The sequence below is a fragment of the Bactrocera dorsalis genome, unplaced genomic scaffold, assembly GCF_023373825.1.
Source record: "Bactrocera dorsalis isolate Fly_Bdor unplaced genomic scaffold, ASM2337382v1 BdCtg115, whole genome shotgun sequence".
NCBI lineage: Eukaryota > Metazoa > Arthropoda > Insecta > Diptera > Tephritidae > Bactrocera > Bactrocera dorsalis.
The window spans coordinates 14,439-38,386 of record NW_026038166.1 but is presented as its reverse complement, the minus strand read 5'-3'; the positions used below and the strand labels follow the sequence as shown (position 1 = coordinate 38,386).

General features: G+C 36.9%; 1 protein-coding gene across 9 annotated transcripts in view; it reads left to right on the top strand.

The window, feature by feature from the left end:
* The window catches only part of LOC105228851 (protein shifted), a 30,846-nt gene that overhangs the window by 4,528 nt on the left and 2,370 nt on the right, over nt 1-23,948 (top strand). Inside the window, exons 1-5 of one of the 9 annotated variants that reach the window (XM_049461778.1) lie at nt 775-937; nt 19,832-20,140; nt 20,258-20,518; nt 21,896-22,075; nt 23,742-23,942. In XM_049461778.1, the coding sequence (XP_049317735.1) occupies nt 19,837-20,140; nt 20,258-20,518; nt 21,896-22,075; nt 23,742-23,942 (946 nt within the window). In that variant the 5' untranslated portion in view covers nt 775-937; nt 19,832-19,836. Of the gene's footprint in view, nt 1-774; nt 1,063-13,510; nt 13,666-19,831; nt 20,141-20,257; nt 20,519-21,895; nt 22,076-23,741; nt 23,943-23,948 lie in introns of those variants that run through there. The other 8 variants (XM_049461783.1, XM_049461781.1, XM_049461784.1 and 5 more) reach the window with 8 other exon arrangements.

Here is a 23,948-nt window from a genome sequence, read left to right as displayed (position 1 = left end):
GGAGCGCCATTCGTCAGATTCATAAACCCACACTTCGTCTCTGGTATTGACGATTTTATGAATCCACTTCGTTGTCAAATTCAATCTCTACTCTACTTAGTTTTTGAAAAATGCAGTTATTTTAGTATGAGTATAGCAATAACCCGCCACATAGACAATAAATTATTTAAATTGTGTGGAGTAGATCCATAAGAGATCCTGAGATCCTTCGCTATCTCTGATGCCAGCACGACGGCTTTCACGACCTACTCTGAATTGTTTGTGTTCTTGGTAAAGTAGTCTCTTCAAAACACTTCCATAACATTTTCAAAGATTCCGTAAATGTGATTCTATTGGAAACGCAAAATTCCCAAATCATTATAATTTTTTAATACCAACAATTTCGTCTCCCATTTTACATCTCTCGTACCAATTCTCCACCTGCTATGAAATATATGCACCTGTCTCCCTTAGGAACGATACGAGCTTTCAAATTTCACGAATAATAGATATTCATAAAGATACAACATTTTTGTTTTGAAGGGTATACATAGAAACCACAACAATTGTGGTATCATCTTCGAACCAACAACAACGTGTACCACTTTCGCTCCCACCGCTTCAAACCAGCACAAAGCCTACAGCGTAATATTGCCGCTTGAACATCATCGATCGTCTGAGATCATCGAAGCAAACTTCCTCCAAACAAATCGAGTTGGATAAAGGAACCAGCGCAACAAGCAACGGCGCAACGACGCAACAAACAACCACCAACAGCACCAGTCAGACAGTCGCCGAGTTCGTACACGCGCATCGCAGTCAGTATTAACTTGAATGCGATACGGTGTGAACGTGAACGTGACTTGATCGCATCGACGCATCGACCGATCACAGACCGACCGATAAGCGGCTAAGAAAAGCAAAACAAAACAAATTTTCTGTACGAAACTTGAAGCGGGTAAATTGAACTTGGTGTTTAGTTGAAATTCTACTTGGAAAGCCAAAAAAAAAACAAAAAACAACAAAAACAAAAACGAAATCGCAACAACAAAAGGCTCTGCTTAAGGAGCGCATCATTAGCAAGTAAGGTGTAGCGTTGTTGTGTCGCATTGCTGCATCGAGTGGCGGCAGGAGTATGTGGCGGCGTCAAGAAATGGTATAGCGCGTTGCTGGGTCGTTCGATGGCCTGATGTGGCTTTATAACTCTTTTCCTCGTTTTATTTGCTTTGTTGTTGTGGTGTATGAAGTGTGTGCAAAGTGTCTTCGCTGCCATGGTGTTGGCCATTATTAGCAATTTACTTGCCAATCTGAGAAGGTCTTAAAAATATATGCACATACATACATACATACGTATCGAAATATGCATAATTGCCCGTGTGTGCGTATGTATTTACTATATACTATATATAGGGCTGTGTGAGCAAACATTTTTGGATTTACCTGTGCGCATTATACGCTGAAATATTTATTTGCTAAACTAATTGAAATGTTATTGGCGATGATAAAACAAAAATCAGCAACAGATAAAATGAATTAACTTTTGACTAAGCGTGGACAGTGTTTACAACTTTGTGGCAAATAAAGGGTCATTATATTTATTTATTTATTTATCCAGCATGCTTAAGATTTGAATTCCAATTCGAACTTTTTGTGTATATTTTTACTGAAGACACAGCAGTTAGTAAAATAATTTATATTATGTACATGCATATATTTATAAACGTGTGTTCGGCACTTGCACCCACTAACATCATTAATGGCTTTATTGTGTGTATGTACATATTTATATAGATGCAAACATATAAACATACGGTCAAGTGTCATAAAAAGATCGTAAAAATTTGCGGCTCCGTTGTTGACAATCACTGCATAAAAAACAAGTGTGCAAAAAATTATAGATTCAGTAAAAATTTGCGGCAACAAACCGGCTGAAAACATGCATAGCACATACATACATACATACGTACACATCTGTTATCTGAGTCAATAAAACGTTAGATCGCTATGTGCGTCTGGGCGCATATACATATATTTGCGTATGTTTATTGATTGATATATTTATTTTTAATTTGGAATATATGGTATGCACGTTTAGCAGTTCGATCAAAATTTATATTAGAGCGGGTTGATCTATTTCTATAAAATCGCGTATGCGCGAAATGTTCTACGGATCTTACTGATGAACTTTGCCCAAGAGACTGTGGACCTAAAGCCGGTTTGAAGTCACCGATTTTTAAGGTGGAGTTTAAAAAATCTGAATATGGGAGATATGTATTATAGTTGTCCCATCTGGTTGTTTCCGGCAAAAGATCAGTAGAATATTAAAATTCACCTACGTTTTAACTCTCATTCGGATATCTAAAAACCTTTCATACGGATATCTAAAAAACTAAAGTAAACATTTGTATAATCCCTAAAAAAGTTCACCTTAAAAATCGCTGGCTCAAACCCGGTTTTAGACCCATAGTCTCTTAGGCAAAGTTATTCAGAATGATCCATAGAACATTTCCCGCATAATAAATTGTTTCCGTTTTTTGGCTCCCAGTAAATCGACCCGCTCTAATGTATATGCCCTTGTCGCGCAAGTGCGTGTTTTTATGACAATTTTGAGAGCTAACTTTTTATGAGTCCTTATCGATTTTTTTGGACCAAATCATATTTTTTTTGATAGTTTCAGTCATAAGTAAGAAAATAATTTCTCCGTTTTTCAAAATTAGCTTACAAAATCGAAATATTTATTTGCCTTCAAAGTATAAAGAGATAGTTATCTCGATCGGTCAGTTTGAATGACAGCCATATGCTACAGTCGTCCATTCTGATAAATTTTTTCAAAGATTTTTGCGTTGTGGCAAATTTCGTGAAGATATCTTTTCGAAAAAAGTATTTCCCCATATAAGGAGCAGATTTCGATCGGTCAGTATATTTAACATTTATGTATGTATATGCTAAAATTTTCGAATATTGACGACTCCGACAAATGAGCAGCTTCTTTGGAAAAAAATTTTAGAGCAATATCTTCAAAATTGATGGGCTCGTTCGGTGATGTACATAAAGACAGTTAGTCAAGGCTTAAAAGACTCAGGTCGTCACGCTGATCGTTGATATACTTATGTATGTATGTATACTATATACTTTATAGGGTCTCCAACAGTTCCTAGTGGCTGTTATAAACTTCGGGGGAAACTTAAACAAACTGATAGCCGATGCCGTTTATGATCAAAATCGCTACTAACAACGGATTGTGAAAGTGAAGAAAGTGTTTTGTCAATTTAATTTTCATAAACATATAAGTACATTTTTCTCGTTTAACTCGGAAGGCCGATGTGATATTCACAACGATTTTAAAAATTGGCCCTTTATTATTTGAAGTATACAAATTTTATTTGTTTTTCTTTTTCAAAGATTAAAGTTGGATCTTGCTTGTAGCATCTGTCATATAAGCTATACACCCTTGAAATAAGAGGAAATCGTGAGTGATATGGCCAATAAATTGACTTTTTTTAAACTAACATACTCTAATTATGAATGATGTTTCCAATACGCTCAATTTCGTACTTCGAAAGCTTAATGACTAACTTCGAAAAATGGAGAAATAACTTTTTTACTTGTTACTCAATTTTTCGAAAAAAATTAGTTTGGTTCAATACCAATTGTACAATGTAATCAGTTGTGCAAAACGCAAAAATACATATCAATATACACATACATACCTATGACACTTAAATTAGAAATAATTTCCAGGAAACAATATTAAAAGATTCGCGAATGCCTAAAATTAAAAATTTATTTGCGAATCTGAAATATGCTTCTGAGAATTTGAATTTCAAAATACAACAACTCGGTATAATTAACTAAAAACAAATATTGCTACGAATATAATTGTGAAGAAAGCAATTTCCATTGAACAATAAAATTTCTTATTAAACCAATAAAAAAAAGCCAACACAAACTTTTCGTTAGCGTTATATATAGAAGATACTGGCCGACGTTAACGGCATTAAATTAATCGGAAGAACAGTAGACATTATGTGCTGGATCTTAGGTTGTTTGATGTTTAGGTTATCTTCGGTAAAATAAAATAAATCGATGGAGGTCAATAGGGCATAATATGAGAAGTGGAAGTGGTTCTTTACAAATTTCAAACTGTGAAATCAGAACAAGACGTGCCAATTTGAATTTAAATTTATCAAGTATTCATCCAAGGTTGGGTGTGGGCCATACGCATACTCCAGTTTCTGTACTATTTGGTGTGACAGACCTTAGCACTTATCTAAATTGTTCGCTCTTGTTATCACAGTTTTAAAAATTTGGCACAAACTCGATATATGGGCGGTGTTATTACCCGATTTGCCTATTTTTAGAAGAACAGACGAACGAGCTCTCCTTGAAATCTCTATTAAATGGACGGTCTATTAAGCGAACATCTCCATTAACGATGCGCATTGGCCGGTCCCATAAATATAATGAAATGTATACCACAGCAACACGTGGCTGGATCCACTAGTATTAATATTGGGTTGTCAAAAAAGTCTTGCGGTATTTTTATTGAATCAATTCGTGTGGCACCCATACAATTTCCAGGAAACAATATTAAAAGATTCGCGAATAGCTAATTCGCGACTCAAAGCTTCTTCAAATGGTTTATAACGGTTTGATGACTACTATGCCGGTCTTTTTCGACGACAGGCCTTCCGGAGCGTGACGCATCTTCGACCACCTCTACACCAGAACGAAAACGTTGAAACCATCGTTGTGCGGTGGAAATGGAAACTGCATCGGGTCCATAAACTGAACAAATTTTATTGGCGGCTTGAGATGCATTTTTGCCTTTATCGTAGTAGTACTGTAAAATATGTTCGGCTATGCTATGTATTTTCTCTTTATTTTGCTCCATGTTTGCGATGCTATAACTCACGAACGACTTAAAAGAAACGACAATCAATCAAAACATGACCCGTTGCGACGAATAAAACCAGAACTACAAGCCTTCAGCGCCAACTAGCGAAAATACAGCAAGACTTTTTTGACAACCTAATATTTACTAAAGAAATATTTTTTGATGAAGAAACAATACGTACGTATTAACAAATAATTAAAATTTCAAACAAACGTCTTTAAAAAATTCAAAGAAATATAAAAATTATTTAATTATAAGCAGGTGCTGCCCGGAAGCTAATTGCTGCACCATAAACAGCTGTTTTTTGCATTTCGTTCGGGAAATTTTTTCAAAGCTTTTGCAATGAGGCCTAGGTATTTCGAGGGTCGTATTATTAATATTTATATTAATAGTGATTAGTCATTCAGTGTATTTTCGGTACTCGATAGCGAGTTAATAAAAAATGTTGTTAGCTCTCAGTCTGATCGTATTTTGGCCATATATAAATTTAGGATTGAAGTTCAACAATACGCTAAATGTTAAAAATGTTCAGGTTTTAATTCGATCACTTCAAAATTAGGTTTACATCTTTGGTTTACAGATTAAAAATTTGCAAAATCTATTATAAGGCATACAAAAACTAAGAAATCCTATTGAGAATATTGTCTCAACATTGTTTGACTTTTTTCAATTTATCTCCACACTGATAAAGGAATTCCTTTTCTGCAATCTTACGCAAATATCACTTTAACTATAGTATATCTCTGTTAAATCTCTCTCCTTCTGCGTCACTCGTCCTGAATAAGACTGTATGGAATATTTGTATGTTTATTCCTTCAGTATTTTTCAAAAAAGCTAGCTCAAAGCTCGATAGTTCTTCATTTGTAGATACTACTCTGGATAAAAAATAGTAAGACTTTTTAATTTAAATTTCGCGTTCGTTCAAATATCTTTTTAGTAGTTCCATTAAATTGTGTGAGCGGAATCAATTTTCTGCTGCCAAAACTTTCAGAATGTTGGAAAAGGCCTTCGATGATAATTCTTTCTCGCAAGCAAGTGTTTTTGATTGGTACAAATTATGCAAAGAGGGTCGAGATCGCGTTGACGATGAACCACGTCCAGAACGACCATCAACCAAACAGGACGATGATCAATACGTCAATAAAAAGAAGGAATTGGTGCTTGAAAATCGAAGATTAACAGTCAGAGATCTTACTGGCATCGTTGGAATATCGGAAAGATCTGTGAAAATCATTTCGAAAGATCATTTAGACCTAAGAAAAGTGAAAGCACGATTGGTTCCAAAATCAGTTGAATTACTTTATTTTGCTCAAAGGAGTAAATACAGGACCGTGGAGAGAAGTCTTGGACTTAGGTATGTTTGTTGTGAATTGTTGGAGAAAAAGTCAGAAAAACATTTTTGCAGAGAATTGGGCTCCTCTGCGAACTACGAGCCTGGGAGGAATTCCCGATCTCCACTCTCTCTTCTTCACTGAACACTACATATTTAGCTAGCTTCACTTGATAACAGAAGCTTCAAAAGTTTCAATTAGTAAAATTGGAAATTATTATCCGCTATATGCTTCCTAACTTGAATACTTCCTAATTAATAAATTTCCGCGCGCCACAAGGCAAATTTTTGGTTCGTTCCACTTAAACCCAGTTAGCAAATGGAAGGGCTGCTTTTATACTTCAAATTAGAAGCGATCAGCTGTTGTTCTTTTTAGATTTAGATGTATGCTACTTACACGTTTTAATTATGACCTCTCTTACATATTGATATTAGGAGACCTCTATTAAACTCCCGCTCTTCTCTCCTACTTTACCTATAAACACTATCTGAACTTCGATAAAAACAAAAAAACAATTAATACTACGAATTGATGTCTTCATCAGAATGTCCGTGTAATATTGCATTCTCATAGCATAAAAACAAACAATCACACATATGTATGTACTTGCAATGCGCAGACACGCATACATACAATAAAGAGGAAGTGACCATTCCCACGCTCAAATAGATGTTTTATTAACTCATTCCTTGGCCCTTGAAATGCTTTTGTCACATTCTGCTCATTTGTACACATCAGCAACAGCATCAGTCGACACCTTCTTCACCAGCGGTGATGTACTTGTACGCCTAAACGCCTGTGTGTATGCATGTGTGCAAGGGTGTGATTTGTTTTTCTTTTGCTTTATAATGTTGCTGTTGTTGTTTTTGGTGCAGCATGTGAACACTTTCAGGAGCAAAGAAAAAAGTGAAAAAATGCGGTAACATACAGACAAACGCTCGTAGATGGTCAAGCAAATGAACAGTTGAGACGACCGACAAACAGTTGGACATTGAACGAGCATACCTGTAATATCTTTAGAACCAGAAGAAGAAACAAAAAACAACAACAAAATAAAACACTATAAAAATAATAAGGAAAAGACAAAAGCAACACACTTATAAATCCCACAGACTAACTGGCTAAGCTAAACGGCTTTCGCTTATCGCTTGTTCGGCTAGCTGTGCAGGATGGATATGCGGCTGTTAGCTGTTGGCAACGGTCATTTGGCTTGTTGGGCGTCTCACTGCCTCCAGTTAACCGGCTTTTTGACGCTGATCGCATTTTCCGTAATTTATTTGTGCCTCATTTCTTTCATATACACATCGATATGTTGCAGCCATGCATTGGAGTTGTTAGTTTTGGTTAAAAAGAAACTAGTCCTACAATGTATGCAAAGTGATGGAAAATGGGTGTAAGCGTAACAGTAAATGGAAGCGATTACGTCTTATTTGACATTTATGTCAAGTAAAAGAAACTTTCAGGGCTATATGATGGATGCATCAAAACTTCCCAATCAACCAGTCTTTGCCGAGTCATCAAAGATGTGTGTGGTCTAGCGTTGTCCTGATGGAAGACAAAACCCTTTCTGTTGATCAGTGCTGACCATTTTTTACGATTGCTTGCCTCAATCTCATCAGTTGTTGACAGTAAAATGTAGAATCAATCGTTCGACCAGGCTGGAGCAGCTCATAGTGGATGATTCCTTTCCAATACCACCAAACACTCAACTTGCTTTGTGACCATTTGTTAACCTCACCACGCTTGGGCCATGATCTTTGTCGAACATTATTGTCGTTTTTGATCCACATTTCGTCTCCTGTCACCATTCGCTTCAGAAATTGTTCGATTTCATTTCGTTTCAGCAAAGAATCACAGATGTTAATTCGGTCCATTAAATTTTGCCCAAACATTGACTTTTTTTGCAGCCAGCCTTTTTTAAATGGTTCAAAACCGTTTCAAGATGAATGATGCCATGGCTGACACGGCCCGGTCAATCTTTTTCGTAATTTCATCGACTTTCTTTCTTCTTCTTCTTCTATACGAACTGATACAGCATCCTCTCCGCAAACTTCACAAATTTCATTGATGGCTTCTTCCCTTTTTTATACACAAATTTCAAAACAAAACGAATTTCTTCATTATTTTTACTCATATTTGAACAGCTTCAACTTTTTCCCAACTTCCCCGAATTTAATATTTTTTTTGGTTAAATGAAGCTTGAAATCTCACCTTTCCAACACTATATGACGCAATGTGATTGGTAGCACTGGAGATATACGACTGCAACGACATCTTTGACAAAATACGAAAACACTTTTTCGATTACCCAATATTAGAGATTATTTTCTGAAAAATGGAGGTTTCCCCAGTATTTGTTAAAATTTTTAACTTACTCGTAGTGTAATCAGCTTCCAAAATTAAAACAAAATCGAGACGCTGTTTTTCGAATGATTGGGGAACATTAGATATATTTGTTAAAAGAATTTTGATAATAATTTCGACTTTTTAAGCCAAACTGAAGTGTAAATTTTCTCGTAGGTTCTCCGGAGATCGACCACGCGATTAAAGGTATTCAAGTTTTTTTCAAAACACTACTCAAAAAATCTAAAGTAAAATTTGCGTTCGATGTATGTATAAAGAGATCTGTGTGGTATTTGAGGTATAATCACATTCATTAAAAATGAGATCGCTTTGCCTTGAAAGTATATTATAATCTTTGGTGAACACATCTTCGAAACAATCTCATCCCACAGACTTAATATTTCTTAACCATGCGAACTGCGTCTCATTAAATTTGACTTTATCAGCAATTTACTGACGTCACATTAGCGATTGCTTATGAAATGCTTGACAATCGCTCTCTCAAGAAAATAATAGACTGGTGGAATAAATACAAAAAGTTTTGTTCGCTTGACTCTCGAAACAATCTATTTTACTATAGGGGAAAGGAATGAATGAGCATTGCTCGTCTGTAAGTTACCGGTTGGCTACTTTTAGCAGCTGCAGGTGTGCAGACACGGTTGGTGCGGAAATTCGAAGGAAGTTACTATACTATACGGTGATAGCAATCTACAGAAGCTACCCACTAAAACACGTAGAAAAAACATAAAAAAATATATGAGTTGATATATATAGTGGCATATACATATGTATGTATGTATGTATGTATATAAAAAAGCAGAAGCAATAACAAGATAAAAAACAATGAAATGAACAGCAAAGACGGCAAAAGTCAGTGGCGCGTTAATTTTTTAAGTAGTTAAATACGTGCTCACCTCGCCACACTCTTCAACGTTTAAATTAAGGAGTTATGTTGACTCTGCATTCACATGCATACCCACGTGTATATATTTGTATGCGCATAGGTACATATGTATATATATGTCGGTTATATTTATACCTTGTAGTAGCAGCAGCAAGAGCGTTAGTGATGTTGTTGCTGTTTATTGCTCTTTTTGCCGGCCTCTTATGTTGATATTGTTGCGCTGTTTTGATAAGCAGTTTTAGCCGGTTTGTTGCCACAAATTACAGTGTTCAGAATTGGACGCATATGCGTAAAAATCTATATAGCATAGTCGATTCCACAATCTAAAACCACGCTGATGAGGCGCACATGTTTGTTGACTGTCGGTGTAAGTTTAAATACAGAAATATGGTCGATGACAAGCCGAGATGAAAGGACATTTGGAACATTCGAGAGAACTGTTCTCCGCAAGGTCTTCGGCGCCGTTTGCGTGAGCAGTGAGTACCGGAGAAGATGGATCCACAAATTGTGTGAGCTCTACGGCGATTTTTGGCATTCTCTTTAGTAAACATTTTGCCAGCATTCAGTACCTTTCCTTTTCAATGAAAACCACTCGCTTCCCTTTCGTACTCTCGATAAATACTCGTATACCTAGTTGCTTTTATAGTCGATATGTAGTATCGATGTTATGTTATGGCCGTTAGTTCTTGGGTCTTCGATATGAAGACAGTCGTGTTATCTAAAGGAGCATGAAATCAGTTGGCCAGTCGATCAGCTTCGTTTTACCGAAAGTTTCGTTCTATAGACTGACTTTTGCAACTATTTTCTGTGTTCTCCGGTTTGTAAATCTCTAAATGGTATTTCTTTATCGCGCGCTAAGGGCTTAAAGAACATTTTGATCACATCGGAGTTTTCTTTTGTCGATACTTTTGGCATGAATCATAGAGATCTTTGATACACTCTTGATTTCTATTATTCGGCGTCAGATCTTCTCACATTATAGCTCTTAACCCTTTCAGCCCCAAAGTTGCTTATAAGCAACTTCTATATATGTTTGACATCGTTTAAAAAGTCCTTTGGGGCTGAAAGGGTTAAAGCTTTTTTTTTAATTATGTGATCTTTAAAAGACCTTGCGATATCTTTCAAGAAAAGAATAAGTCCTCAAAATTAAAGTAAAATATCATAACTTCAAAGTATGTATATTAATTTTAAAGTAGGATTTGGGCAATTTATACAGCGAAGAAAGTTAATTGCAATTATTTTAAATATTTAAACAAATATGTATGTGAATCAGTCCACTGTGTATCGGTCTCATTTGGTGTTTCCACTTATTGTGTCGTGGCCGTCATTCGCGCCTTCGTAGCAATAATAATAGTGATTGTTGCTGCTGTTGTTGGTGATACGTTCTTATAAATCATGTTCATTCCGTCCTCTCTGTTTACGTTGTTGCTGATGATTTCAAGTATTATTTCTTTTGTTATTTTTTGTTTTTGTTAATGGCTTGTCAAACCGTGCACTTATCGTGTTACTTCTTCTTCAACACTTCGTTCACCTGATGAGATCGATAGTCGATGCGGCACAATTCTGGCTACCATCGCTTGAATTTTCGTTGATTGTCATATGCAATTTCATATATTATACATATGTGGTATAAGCCTATATACCAATATATTTATGCCCATTACGGCAACAATATGCATATTGATGGCGGAGTTTGTGGGGTTTTAAGCTGTCGCTAACGATCATATCTACCCAATGTTCAAATGCAGTGGCTAAAAGCTTGATGGAAGAATTTATAGTCAGATACTGATGCCAATTTTTGGTTTTGTAGCAATAGCAAGTCATAGACATTTTTCTGGTTATGTGTGTAAGGTATATGAACTTATTCTGTATTATTTAGAATCCGGCTGTTTCATTATTTTTGTTACTAAGTGGCAAGCCAGATAGTTGTAGTTGACAACGTTGTAGCGTTCGGCTAATGTAGCAGTTTTCAACTTATACTTAATACATATTTTATCATCCTTAGGGTGGAGTTTTCTCAGGAGGAAGCTTTACCTAAATGTTAGATTTTAGTTTGCGAAAGAATTTCTTCAGTTTGTACAAAGAAAGGCCCTTTTGATTCGTGGGAATCGTCTAGAATTTTCTTAAATGGAGCAAAAGCAGTAGTTTTCTCGAATTCTTAAAATTTAAACGAACCTCCGACATTAATAAGTTATCGTAAGCTAGCAACGACGGTAATGAATAGGCCACCTTATGAATAGAAGAGTGATAATTTTAACTCATTGTATGGCTTTAATGCGAATAAGGTCCTAACTAGTATCCATGTATCTCTAAAGTATTCCGGAAATTCTTAAAATATACTTATCCTAGTTTAAAAATTAATCCAGTGAACCCCTCGGGAAAACTCCCAACTGCTTAATTAACTTAAAACATCTTGTATTTCTTCCTAATTCCTCAATTTTGTATAACAGTCTTTGCAGACAGGATGCCCTAGAAAATCCTCTCTTAATTAGATTCAAGTTCGAACTCAAAGCTGCCCACCACCAAAAAGGGGAGGTTTTCTCTTCTTCTCTTTTGGCGTTTTCGAGAGAAAAGTTTTCGAAATTAATGTACATATTATATAAATTAAAACACATATCCCTAATTATCCTGCTGAAATATCCAGTTCTCGCCATGAAACATTTCTGCAAATGGAAAGTGAACTTATTCAAGAAGCTCCGTAAGCAATTGTGAAACTATCTATCCCATACTATGAGGGGACCACCATTACCGTTCCGTTAATAGAGACCGCTCGGGATTCCATGTGTCACGCCAAAACTATTGATTTCCAACTGAACCAAATTAAATGTTTCAGACCTTGTACTTCGCATAAAGGAAAGTCGGGTCTTCTTAAGCCGAGTGAAAATTTTTGTTTCTATATCTCGACAACATATTTATTCCTTTACCAATTTTATCAAATATAAAATTTATGGAGGCAGTATCCTGAGTTCAAAAGCCCAGAGAAACTTCATCGATTTCATTTAAAAAATACCTTTTCCATTTAGAATTAAAAAAAAGAACCAGCATGTATCAAATCCAGCAAATCTTACATCGGAACACCTTTGGCTCAACAACCGAACACCTACGTACTGGTTAGTTCCAAAGAGAAATTAACAAAGCTTGAGTTGATCTTTTCTACCGAAACATTGTCTTCCTTGCCTACACAGCGTGTCACTTTCGTTACTGCTATTGCATGAGACCGAGATTATTAGCGCAGTTGCACAACCTTTCTGTTGCTACTTAGTAGTTCCCATAAATGTAGGCATACTGATATAACATTGCATTAAACCTTGCCAAATATGAACACACATATGTACATACATATATACGTACATATGTCTTTAGTATATTGGACCCTTTCAGTTGTCCAGCTGCCTGTTCAGCGCTACCGAGACGTCCGTTCGCCTTTTTATACTTTATAAAATTCTCACTTACACATACATATACACATATACACATATACCATATACCAGATGCGTATGAAACACTTTTTTGCTGCATTTTTTGTTGCTATATTTTGTTTTTTTTAGTTCCTCAATATGTTGTTGTTTCGGTTCGAACTGCCCGCTGTTCGACGCCTTGCTGTTTATTGAGGTGTTTGTCCATTTAAGCGTTGCCTCAATTTGCTCGTTGAGCCTTTTTGTTGACGACGTTGTTGCCATTTTCTGTCCTGCTGTTGTAACTTTGGACTTTTGTTTTCTTCTTTTATGCGCTAATACATTGCTGTTGTTGCAGTGGCTCTCTTGCCACTTGTATTGTTAAAAGTGCAGGTCCACTGGTTGCCGTTGTCGTTGTCGTCATCGTCGGTTTGTTCGGCTTGGTCGTCTTGGTCGTCTTGGTCGTATCGTCAACGTCGTCAATCGTCTGTCCGCATTGCACAGCAGTCAAGCGTCAGGCAAATGGAGCAGTGAGCTGGCTCACTTAGTAATAAGGTGTGAGAAAGGCAATAATCGTAAAGAGGTAACAAATTGTTTGCTGGAAGTTAGTGTCCGATGATTGTGTCGTTGCCGTTTACGTTGAGCAGATATTGTGCATCTGTTATATTGTGGTGCGAGCGCGCTGGTTGCATTTGTGCCGCCTACAGGTGTTGATGTCGGAGTGGTTAAGTGATAATTAATGGAATATTGAATGTGCCGGTTCGGGTAGCTGATTACTTACCGGGCATTATGATTACATGTGTAATAAAAATTTGTGTGTGTGTGTTTTTTTTTTAACTTAATCTAACGTGTATAAATATAAGTATTTGATGTTTTTTGATCAAAAGCACTTAAAGAAATCAAATTGCGAAGCTGTGAAGTAATACCGATCTCATCTATTATTGAACTGTGATCGAGGCATATACAATTAGTCTGCTACAAGTTATTTTTAATATTGGACCTCGAATTTAATAACTTGAAATTGTTTACTTTGAGTGGAAATCTAACGTTTTCGTTAATTCAAAGTGTATTCATTTGTATATAGAAGGATGGTGGAAGGAAGGTCTATAACTTGAGATCCATTTTGTCAGTTGGTAGCATGTACCAAAGGAATGAATCAATATTGCAATCAGTCTCAAACAAGTTTTAAATCGTTCTCGAAGCAACCGTTCGTATCTAATTTTGAACTGAGCAACCACAGTTTTAAAAACTGAAGTCCTACTCTCCATGATTTTTTAACAATTTCCCTGTTTACTGAGTCCAATGGGGTTAGACCAGTGTTTTGTATATAGCATGAGTTCCTCGCCAGTCGAGATCCACTTGAAAAAGGTGATTCCAAAAATTCGCACCAGAATCGCTATTTTGTACTGAAATGTCAATTTTGGACACTGGTTCATATGAACTACGCAAACCAAATCGATCAAATAATTATTCGTAGGTTGGTACAACTGTGTTTGTCTTTGTCCGGAAAGTAATATAATATAACTGAGTCGATTAAAAAAAATGATTGAACCAGTCGTTACAATTCTTTAAAAACTTTCAAAATAGGCTCCTTCTGCGTCGATGCAGCGCTGCCAGCGCGCTTTCCAAGCATTGAAGGCGGCACGGAAGGCATTCTCTGGAATAGCCTTGAGGGCCAAGGTGCATGCTGCTTGGATCCCCTTTGTCGTCTCAAAATGGTTGCCTTTCATCGGTCCTTTCAGGCAAGGAACCAAAAAAAGTCCCTGGAGGGCACATCTGGCTTGTAGGGTGTCTACGGAAGCGTTGGGATGTCGGCCTTGGCGGCCTTCACAAGAAAGGCGGTGTAAGCCGGAGCGTTGACGTGGTGCAACTTCCAATCGGCTGCGATATCTTGTCGAACCCGATTGATCCTTCGTTTGAGTCTCTTGAGGACTCCCACGTAAAACTTAGTGCTGACGGTTTGTCCAGAAGGAACAAATTCATTGTGGACGATGCCTTTGATGTTACAAAAAAACAATGAGCATCGTTTTCACTTTGGATTTGCTCATTCTTCCGGTCTTCATCAGTGACCTCTTCCCGGCCCGACAAAACGGCCCTGGTGCCACCGAAACACACCACTTCTTGCTAAAGCAACATCTGGTTAAGCCTGCTTGATCATATCAAAAGTCTCTGTCGCTGTTTACAGAGTTTCACAGAGAATTTAATCGCGTACCTCTGCTCTAACGTCGGTTTGCACCCCATATAATAATTAAACGTTTAATTACTTGCTACGAGACGTGGGTTTATAAATACAACAACTAACCTGTCCAATATTGTGAATGTCGCTACAAAAATGATTCCAGAAAAACAAAATTTCCTAAAGACAGTAAAAGCCTTCCCAGTAAATTAGACTTAGTTCACGTGCTTGTATTCGCTCAGCACATTATTTAGACAATAATCGATATTTGTATTAAAATACTTAAAAATATAGTTTTTGTCAGTCCGGTTCAAATTTGATCAGATGATACAAACTTTTTTTTACAGTCTATTCATATTAAATAAAGCCTGGAGAAGAGCTCTTTTTTTTCATACTCTCAGCCAAGTTAGTCTAGAATATTATATAAATATTAAGTTAAAAAATCGCCGGTTTTGTCCTTAAAATCATTTACATTTCTGGAAATGCGAATCAAACCACTTCATGAAAAGTGCTCTCACATTATCCAACACACATACATATATGCTTTAATATGCATTCTCGTCATATTGAATTCCATAGATCCTACGAGTAGCACACTTACAAATTAAGTATGCACTTACTTCCGGCGATAACTTCATTTTAATTACTTCTTAATTACACTTGGCTATTAAAAAGTAAATTAGTCGCTTGTCAACACCCATGCCCATCAATGAGCATTGTGATCTTCACGATTCTACAAAATAATAATCACGTCCAACCCAACTTCACTACACAAGCATAATTAATTTTAATTGCTTGCCGTTCCCAGACTTGCCTCTGTTGGTTTCTTTCATTCAAAAAGTCCAGCAAACGCCTTAAGCAGCGTAGACTTCTTTATTACACTTCGAAGATCGCTGCGAGCATGAATGCTCGTTGCTTTTCAACTCGCTTGAGAATTAATGGGTTATTTTTGTTGTTATTATTTGTTTGCTTACTTGGCTTAGCTCCGATTATCGAATGAATTGGTCTAGATTTTTGGTTTATTTATGCTCAAAACGTACACGGAAAACTTTTATAAATTTTCACTATAGTTCATAAATTTAGGTATACTCGTTGAACAAATCCACTTTCGATATTTTGAAATGTTCAGTTACTTTCATTCTAATATTCGCTTACTATTGGGTAAGAAATTTTTGGTATTCAAACTAGTTTTTCTGTCATTCAAGGCATTGATGCGCTTGTCTGGATTTTGATGTCACTCACTTCGTTACTCAATATTTAAGTATCACTCATCCCTTCTAGGGTAAAATTCTCAAAATATAGCGTTCTTATAACTATAAAAGAATCCAAATTTTCCAGAAATAAATCTTTCTTCTCGTATTTCAAATCGAAATATTAAAGCTTATTGATTTTACTTTGCTTGGGTCAACACCGCGTCTTAAACCACAACCAATTCTGCTTCAAAGACGTTTGGTATGCGGTCGCGCAATGCCAATGCCTTCCGATATTTTTAAGCCGTCAGTGTGACACTGAATAGTGGTGCCCTCAGTATGTGGAGTGTGGAGTCGTTCCACTCTCTTTCCAAAGTCTTTCTAAAGTTAATCCTCTTCGTAACGCCGTCCCCTGGAAGAAGTCCCAGGGGGACCTTCATTCGTTTAGACGACATTATCTTCCTTTGACGAAACCGTCTGCTGCCATTAGCAAGATGGTATGGTTTGCTACCTGTTTGATCACTAGATGCAACGATGTGAGCTCCAGCATGACTTCATGACATTTAAACAAAGACCTTAACTTCAAGTGCTGCGGTGGGGGAAGTGCGCATTGCTTCTGAAGCGCAGACACAGGCGAGCCTTTGCACCTTCGATAGTTGAAGGCCTACCGAGGACCGCTCCATAAGTGACAATAAGCCTTACGATCATGGTATACAGCTTTTTTATGATACCTGGCTTGCAGCCCTGGGATCTGCCGGCTAGGCGTATGCATATCATGAGTGCCTTGGTGGCTTTGGAAAGTGTTAAATTCACAAACCTACTCCACCGTAAGGTTGAGTCTAATGTGTGGCCAAGAAATTTTATCACTTTAGACACTTCTAACTTCCTACCACCAAGTGTTAGGGTCACAAGCCAGGAAAAAATCTCAGCTTAGTAAAAGGGAAAGCGTTTTTTGTTTTGACGGGTAGATATTTAACCCTACCGTATTGCACCATCGCTTTGCTAGACTTAAGCTCCTTTGAGTTATGTCGCAGTGAGTATTCTCAAATTTGCTTCACGCCGTTATGAAAATGTCATCAGCGTACCCCAGGGAACGAATCCCATTGCTAGGGAGCAACTTAAGGAGCTCATATACTACTAGGATTCATAGCAGAACACCACCCTGTGGGCAGCCCCTCGTAGTACCAAGACGAATCTTACTCTCGCCCACAAATCTTTCAGTTATCCTAGTACGCAGTAAAGCTCCTATCCATCTGCATACTGGATCACACTTTCGTGGGACGCATTATCAAAAGCACCGTCGATGTCAAGAAAGGCGCATATCCCAGACTCGCCATTATCCAGCAAATTCTAGAGCTCGGCCTTGAGTTGGTACAAAGCAGTGTTAGTGGATCTGCCTGCTCTATACGCGTGCTGACTGACGTGTAGGTGTGCGATTTTCAGCGCCTTCGACCTTATATGGATGTCCACAATCTTTGCAGACTATTTGTATAGTCTAGCATATGGATTGTCTCTTGCCACCCACTAAAGGGTTTCCATTCTACAGACCAAAAATATCTGTTCAAGTTAAAGTTCAGTGTATCGTTTCGTGTTATTGTCGGTGAACATAGCAGGGTAGGTGCCTGAAATAAAGATTATTCAAATCCATCATGTCTATGAGGAGCTAGGACAAACTAACTAAGTCGGTTATAGCCACATTGAAACAAAGCCCTTAACTTCGGCTACGTCAAAGCTATAATACCGTTCACAGATGCATTTCTTATAGTAACTAAGGGGCGACAAATTTCGAAGTTCCCTACTTTTTTCTTTTTCAAATTTAATGAGGAATGTTTCTTATCTTTTGTAAGATCATTCTTTGGCATTTACTTTTTGAAAATTATATCTTTCAAATGTTGGCCGCGGGCAAGTCTCAGATGATTTAGTCGTTGAGTCCAATTTTCGGTAATTCGTTCGAGCATTTCCACTGATAACTTGCGAATGACACACGTGATGTTTTGCTCTAAGGCCTGAATCGAAGCGCCATTGTCCGCATAGACTTAAGACTTCTTATCCCTAGAGAAAAAAGGCGAATGGTGTGATATCACACGATCTTGGTGGCCAATCGACCGGCCAAAAACGTGAAAGTATCTGCTCAACGAAGTATTATTTCAATAAAACTAATGGTGTGTGGGGGATGTGACGCCGTCTTGTTGATACCAAATGTCACCGAGATCGCGAGCTTCAATTTCAGTCATCAAATAGTTGGTTATCATGACTTGAAAAAGGCAGCTCGTGAATTTCTTCAGGTTGATCTTCGTTCCAAAAGTGGCAATTTTGCTTGTTTACATACCTACTGAGCCAGAAATGGGCCGCATTCAGTTATTGCACAATCACGACGTAAAATGCGCCAAATCGGTCCATATGTCAGTGCGAGTTGCTGCGAACGACGTCGAATTGACTCCATTCTCAGTTGCATGGTTGCTATATTTTCTTCACAGCGTGCTGGACGTGGTTTATTCCGTCGAATAATATCCAGTAATGAATGATCGGTCTCAAGATGGAATGGATGAACAAAAATAACATGACAACTTGACACGACTCACACGTGAGCTGTCAAAAAAAAGTCTATTGAGAAAAGTTCTTCTACTTGGGTCACCCGAGAGCGCTTTGCTAGTTCTTTCTAATCACAATTTGATCGGAGATTGTAGCGTTGCCTTGGATAATAATCCATGTCAATTAAATAGACAGACGGACAAAAGGACAGGCAGACAGACGGTCATGGCTAAATTGACAAATCTGATCATTTATGTATATATACATATACACTTTATAGGGTATCCGACGTTTTCTTCTGAGTATTACAACTGCAGGACAAACCCTGTACAGAGTATAAAAAAGAAGGAAACATAAAGAGGCAAAATAGGGGAAATTTTTTCTTCAAGTGAGTTATGAGGCAGAGATCAGACATTCAGAGATTGCTAAAAATATTTGATCTATGGCATCAAGGCGCACATAAAAGATGGGATGTGAAGGTCAGCCAACCTATAGCAGATTTAAAAGTCTATATTATATAAGTTGACGTAATTCCTACAAAAAATTATAAATTTCCAAGAAAAGTATTTACTTGTTAAATATATTTTTATTATAGACATATATTTTTGTTTTATTGTAATCTTACTTAGCAACTCTGAAGATTAAAATTATATGCTACCATATAGAGCAAAGTTGAACCTATTATAAAGCTCTTACTTATCATTACGTATAATGTCCATTTTGCAGCTTGCACTAATCAAACTTCTAATCTGTCCTTAAGCATTTTATAGCCGACATTCCGGGATACCAGTAACGAATAATTCCGCGAAAAGATCCTAAAAAAGTCATTACAGCCACAAGATAAAGTAGTTTTTCGCAAGAAAACCACTTCATATATTTATAACAGCACTTGACAATAACAGTTATTGACTGCAACAGTCGTTTCGCCATTTATAGCACATAGTTTTTTCTATTGCCCCAGTATGCATAATGCACACAGCAACATTGTAGCACTGCCTACTTACATACAAACATTTATACGTTAGGTATTCGCACTTAATCGAGTATAGTATAAGATTCAAAGTTGCTCACTCATCATATATAGTATTAATGTCATTGCAGAGAAAAATGTTTCACCATACACAGATGTCAGCAATCAAGTGGTTCTATCTAATATCGCTGATGCTGCTATTTTGCTGGAACAGTTTGATCGAATGCAAAAGGCAACAATCGCACGCCAACGATGCCGATCATGAGCTAAGGAGTTCAGAAGATGAGGGTGGTGGTGGTGGTGGTGGTGGCGCCGGCGGCAATCTGGGGAATGGACACCAACAGACGCATCGCAAAAAGCATCGTCAGCATGACAATAAGCTGTCATTGTGGATCAATGAACAGCAGCTGAATATGCTAAGTGGTAATGTATTGCTAAGGGGGAATCTCCGCCACGCTCCACAGGCGCAGTATGGCAGGGACTCCCCCAAACGTGTATTTGTTTCCATAAAAAAAACCGATCTGATTTTCAAGATTAAAGCACTTTTCTTTCCACAAGGATTTGGTTCGCACGGTCGCATCTATGCCATTGAGAATGGTCATGTGTTTAATTTACCTGAAATCAATGTCTACAAATTCTTGATTATACCCGCCGAAGTGAACTACGTGAATTTCACGTGGAAATCGGGCAGCAGAAAATATTTCTATCACTTCGATCGTTTGATCTCGCTAGATCATAATGTTTTGAAGGATCCCAAGCTATCAATTGCGAAGAAAGGACGCATACCGGCGGAAGAGAAAGGTAATCGGTATTTCATATAGTATATTAACTAAAATCAATTTAATTCTTTTAGATCAAAATGTACATACGTATTGAGGGGTTACATAGTTTTCCTCGGGTCAAAAAATGTTTTTTTTTTCAGCAATTCTTTTCTGATATAAAAAATTAAATATTTTATTCGAATTTTTTATTGTTACAAAGATACACTATTAACAAAGAAAATCTGAAAATTTTTGAAAAAAATATTTTAAACTCGGCCATTCCGACGCCATTTCCGGTAACGCCGCGGAAAAAAGATGTGCCCGCGTTGGCAGGATAACTCCTTACAGGATCATCCAAAGTGAAAAAATACGTGTTTTAGTTAAAACCTTAACTTAGAACTTGGACGAAGTAAAAAAAACTGAAAATTGGATTGGATTTTTACAAAAAATTAAAACTTCGCGAAAAATTTTCGAAAAAAATCCTTGTCCAATTTTTTTAAAATTGTATCTCAAAGACCTGTGTAAAATTTCATGAAGATCGATTGAGTAGTTCTCGAGAAATCTTGCCAACCGCCTCAAAAACACAGTTTCGTGAAAAACGTGTTTAAAGAGGGCGCACTTAGCCTAGCTAGCCTCGAGCGCACAAGTTCTCCAGGTTGTATCTCCGATACTATTACTCGGATCAACTTGAAAATTTAGGACAATATTCTAGAGGTGTGTAATAAGACAATAAAAAATCGGTTCAATTCAATTCAGTTCGCTTTTTAACTGAAATATTCAAAACTTTTGGATTCATTTGATCCCATAGCCGAACTCCAGGTGAACCTCTGCATATAGTTGTCTAGCGGTGAGGAAGATTTTTCTGCTTAAATTATCTCAAATCCAGAAACCAAAAAATCGTTTACTAATTTAGTTGATTACGGATAATGATCGAAGGTATAGTCAGAATTTTGACAAAATAGCGCTATCCAAAAAAGTCGTTTTTGTTTTTGTGAAAAAATTTACCTTCAAATCAACTTCAAAACTAGAAATTATTATAAAAAATCGATACCTGACAAATATATATATAAAAGAGTAAATCTGGCTATTTTAAGTCAATCGATCTGGTTTTTAGGAAAAATTTTTGCTCTGAAAACCGAAACTATCTGTGGTGTGCCGCTTAAAAGGTGTACTATGGATATATACTAGTATAAAGAGCAAGTTCCCTAGACGTTCCACGTCAGCCCCATCGTAGCCGATTCACTATTGTATCTAACTTCTTGAAAATCTTCACTCATATTCTAGTCAATTGAACCGATTTCAGTTGCAAGTAAAATATTTTCGAAAAATTAAATGTTGTAGTGGTAAAAAACGAATATTTTTCAATATAACATTTACAATACACTACAATCAATCTATATATTTTTTTTACTTGCAGATTTTAGTATTTTCATGCCGTGCGTCCACAATAATTCAGGGACGGCTATGTTCACAATCGGTTTGTCCATACAGAATCGTCGAGAGAAGCTGTTGCCTGGCACGCCGATACGTTTGAATTTCAAAAAGGAATGCGCACACAGAGGTAACGCTTCCATCTCTACACTAACATCTTCGCAAGGTAGTGTATAAAAAGAAATGCTTCCTTTACAAAAATACATACATACAAACTATAAAAAACATTGGCTTCTAATATACATACTTCTTTCGAAATTTATTTTTCCAATAACCTCAGTGGGAATGCTGAAATTACTAGACATTGTTTTTTAACTCGAAAGGTAGTCCATAACTTTGTATATACTTTTACTTAGTGTCAACTTTTTCCCATTTCGGCTTAATTATCAATTTTACGGAGTTAGGTCAGTCTAGAACCATCAAAAAAACTAAGCAATTTTAGGAACTTGTCCTTTTTGAAACAAAAATTTAAGGAAAAGTTTTGCTCGTAAGGATCCGAACATTAAATATTCTCGTGGACCAAAAGCATTTAGGAGACTTCTCAATCCGAAGTAGCAACTGTTGGCAAAAGTTATTCTGCGTTGGATTTCAAAGCTGACATTGTTGTTGATGTTAATACTGGTTCCAAGAAATTATTTACGACTTGGAAGTTATAACTGTCGAAAATAACATGGAAGCCAAATCGCGAGTGCGACAACCCATTTGCTTCGCATCCTTATCCAATCTGAAGAAAGCAGAACTAACTAATTTGGTATCCCCGCAAAACGAATATGACTGTGTTAACTGACGTTAAGCAAAACCAAAAGCTCCGTCAGGATCGCGAAGGACCTCTCCGAGCCGTTTCATAGCAAACGAGGTTTCAGACAAGGCGATACAATTTTCTATAACAGTGTACAACTGCTGGTGTACGCCGATGATATTGATATCATTGGAGAATGCGAAATCGAGCGCATACAGCGAATTTGGGGTTTTCGGTTACAGCTCTTATTTGGGGCGTCATTCGCTAGATTATTAGACAGTTTCAACGTCATATTCATAAACCCAAGTATAGTTATAAATGTAGAGTCCTTATGTATGTTGCTAAGCATCACTATTGTGACCTTTGCTGGACCTCGTTTTTGCAAGAGTCTATCATTGAAACGTTTCACACCCAAAACATTCACCAAAAATCGTTGCAGAGCACCAGGTCATCATGAGAACTTCGAGCCCGTAAAAAATCATACCCAATTTCTCCCCACTCTCCATCAAAGTCTGATGGTATTGATGTTGTAGGTAGAGTATACCTATTAGAAAGTTTAAAATATTTATAAACGTTAACAAAACATTTATTCAACTGTTCCGAGAGTAAAAGTTTATAATTAGAAGTATGAGTGCGCATAAATGTTAATCTCTCGTACAATATAGTTTTGTATTATATTGCTAAATGTCGGAAAAGTAGTAACTCACATTCCCACTGCGGTTAAAACACAAACACATTACTGGCTGGCGTTTTTATTGCATTACCCCCACTATTTAACGCTACGCTTATTAATTACTAAATATAAACGAATGCCTAAAGTTATCACACATACTATACATACATACATACATATATATAAATATACATTAAGCACTGCTTGTTGAGATTTGTAGAATGCTTGAGTCGTCTAAATGCGGCGCTAAACCGCTTTTGTTTATGCATATTTTCCATATATCCAATATTACTGTTGTTGCTTATTTGCCAATGCTTTTAGTAAGCCTACATTTATACAAAAGCACAGACGTACATTTAAGTAGTAATATTTATTTTGATTTTTTTTATGTGTTTTTACGTTTGAATTAAATAATTTAAGGTCCGGACCCGGAGTGTAATTTGAAATGTGGTGATAATGGTTTTTGTAATCATAATAAAATTTGCCAATGCAAAGCCGGCTATACGGGTCAATATTGTCAAACGGCATTTTGTTTTCCACAATGTTTAAATGGCGGTAATTGCACAGCACCATCGGTTTGCACCTGTCCCGACGGCTATCAGGGTACATACTGCGAAGGAGGTAAGT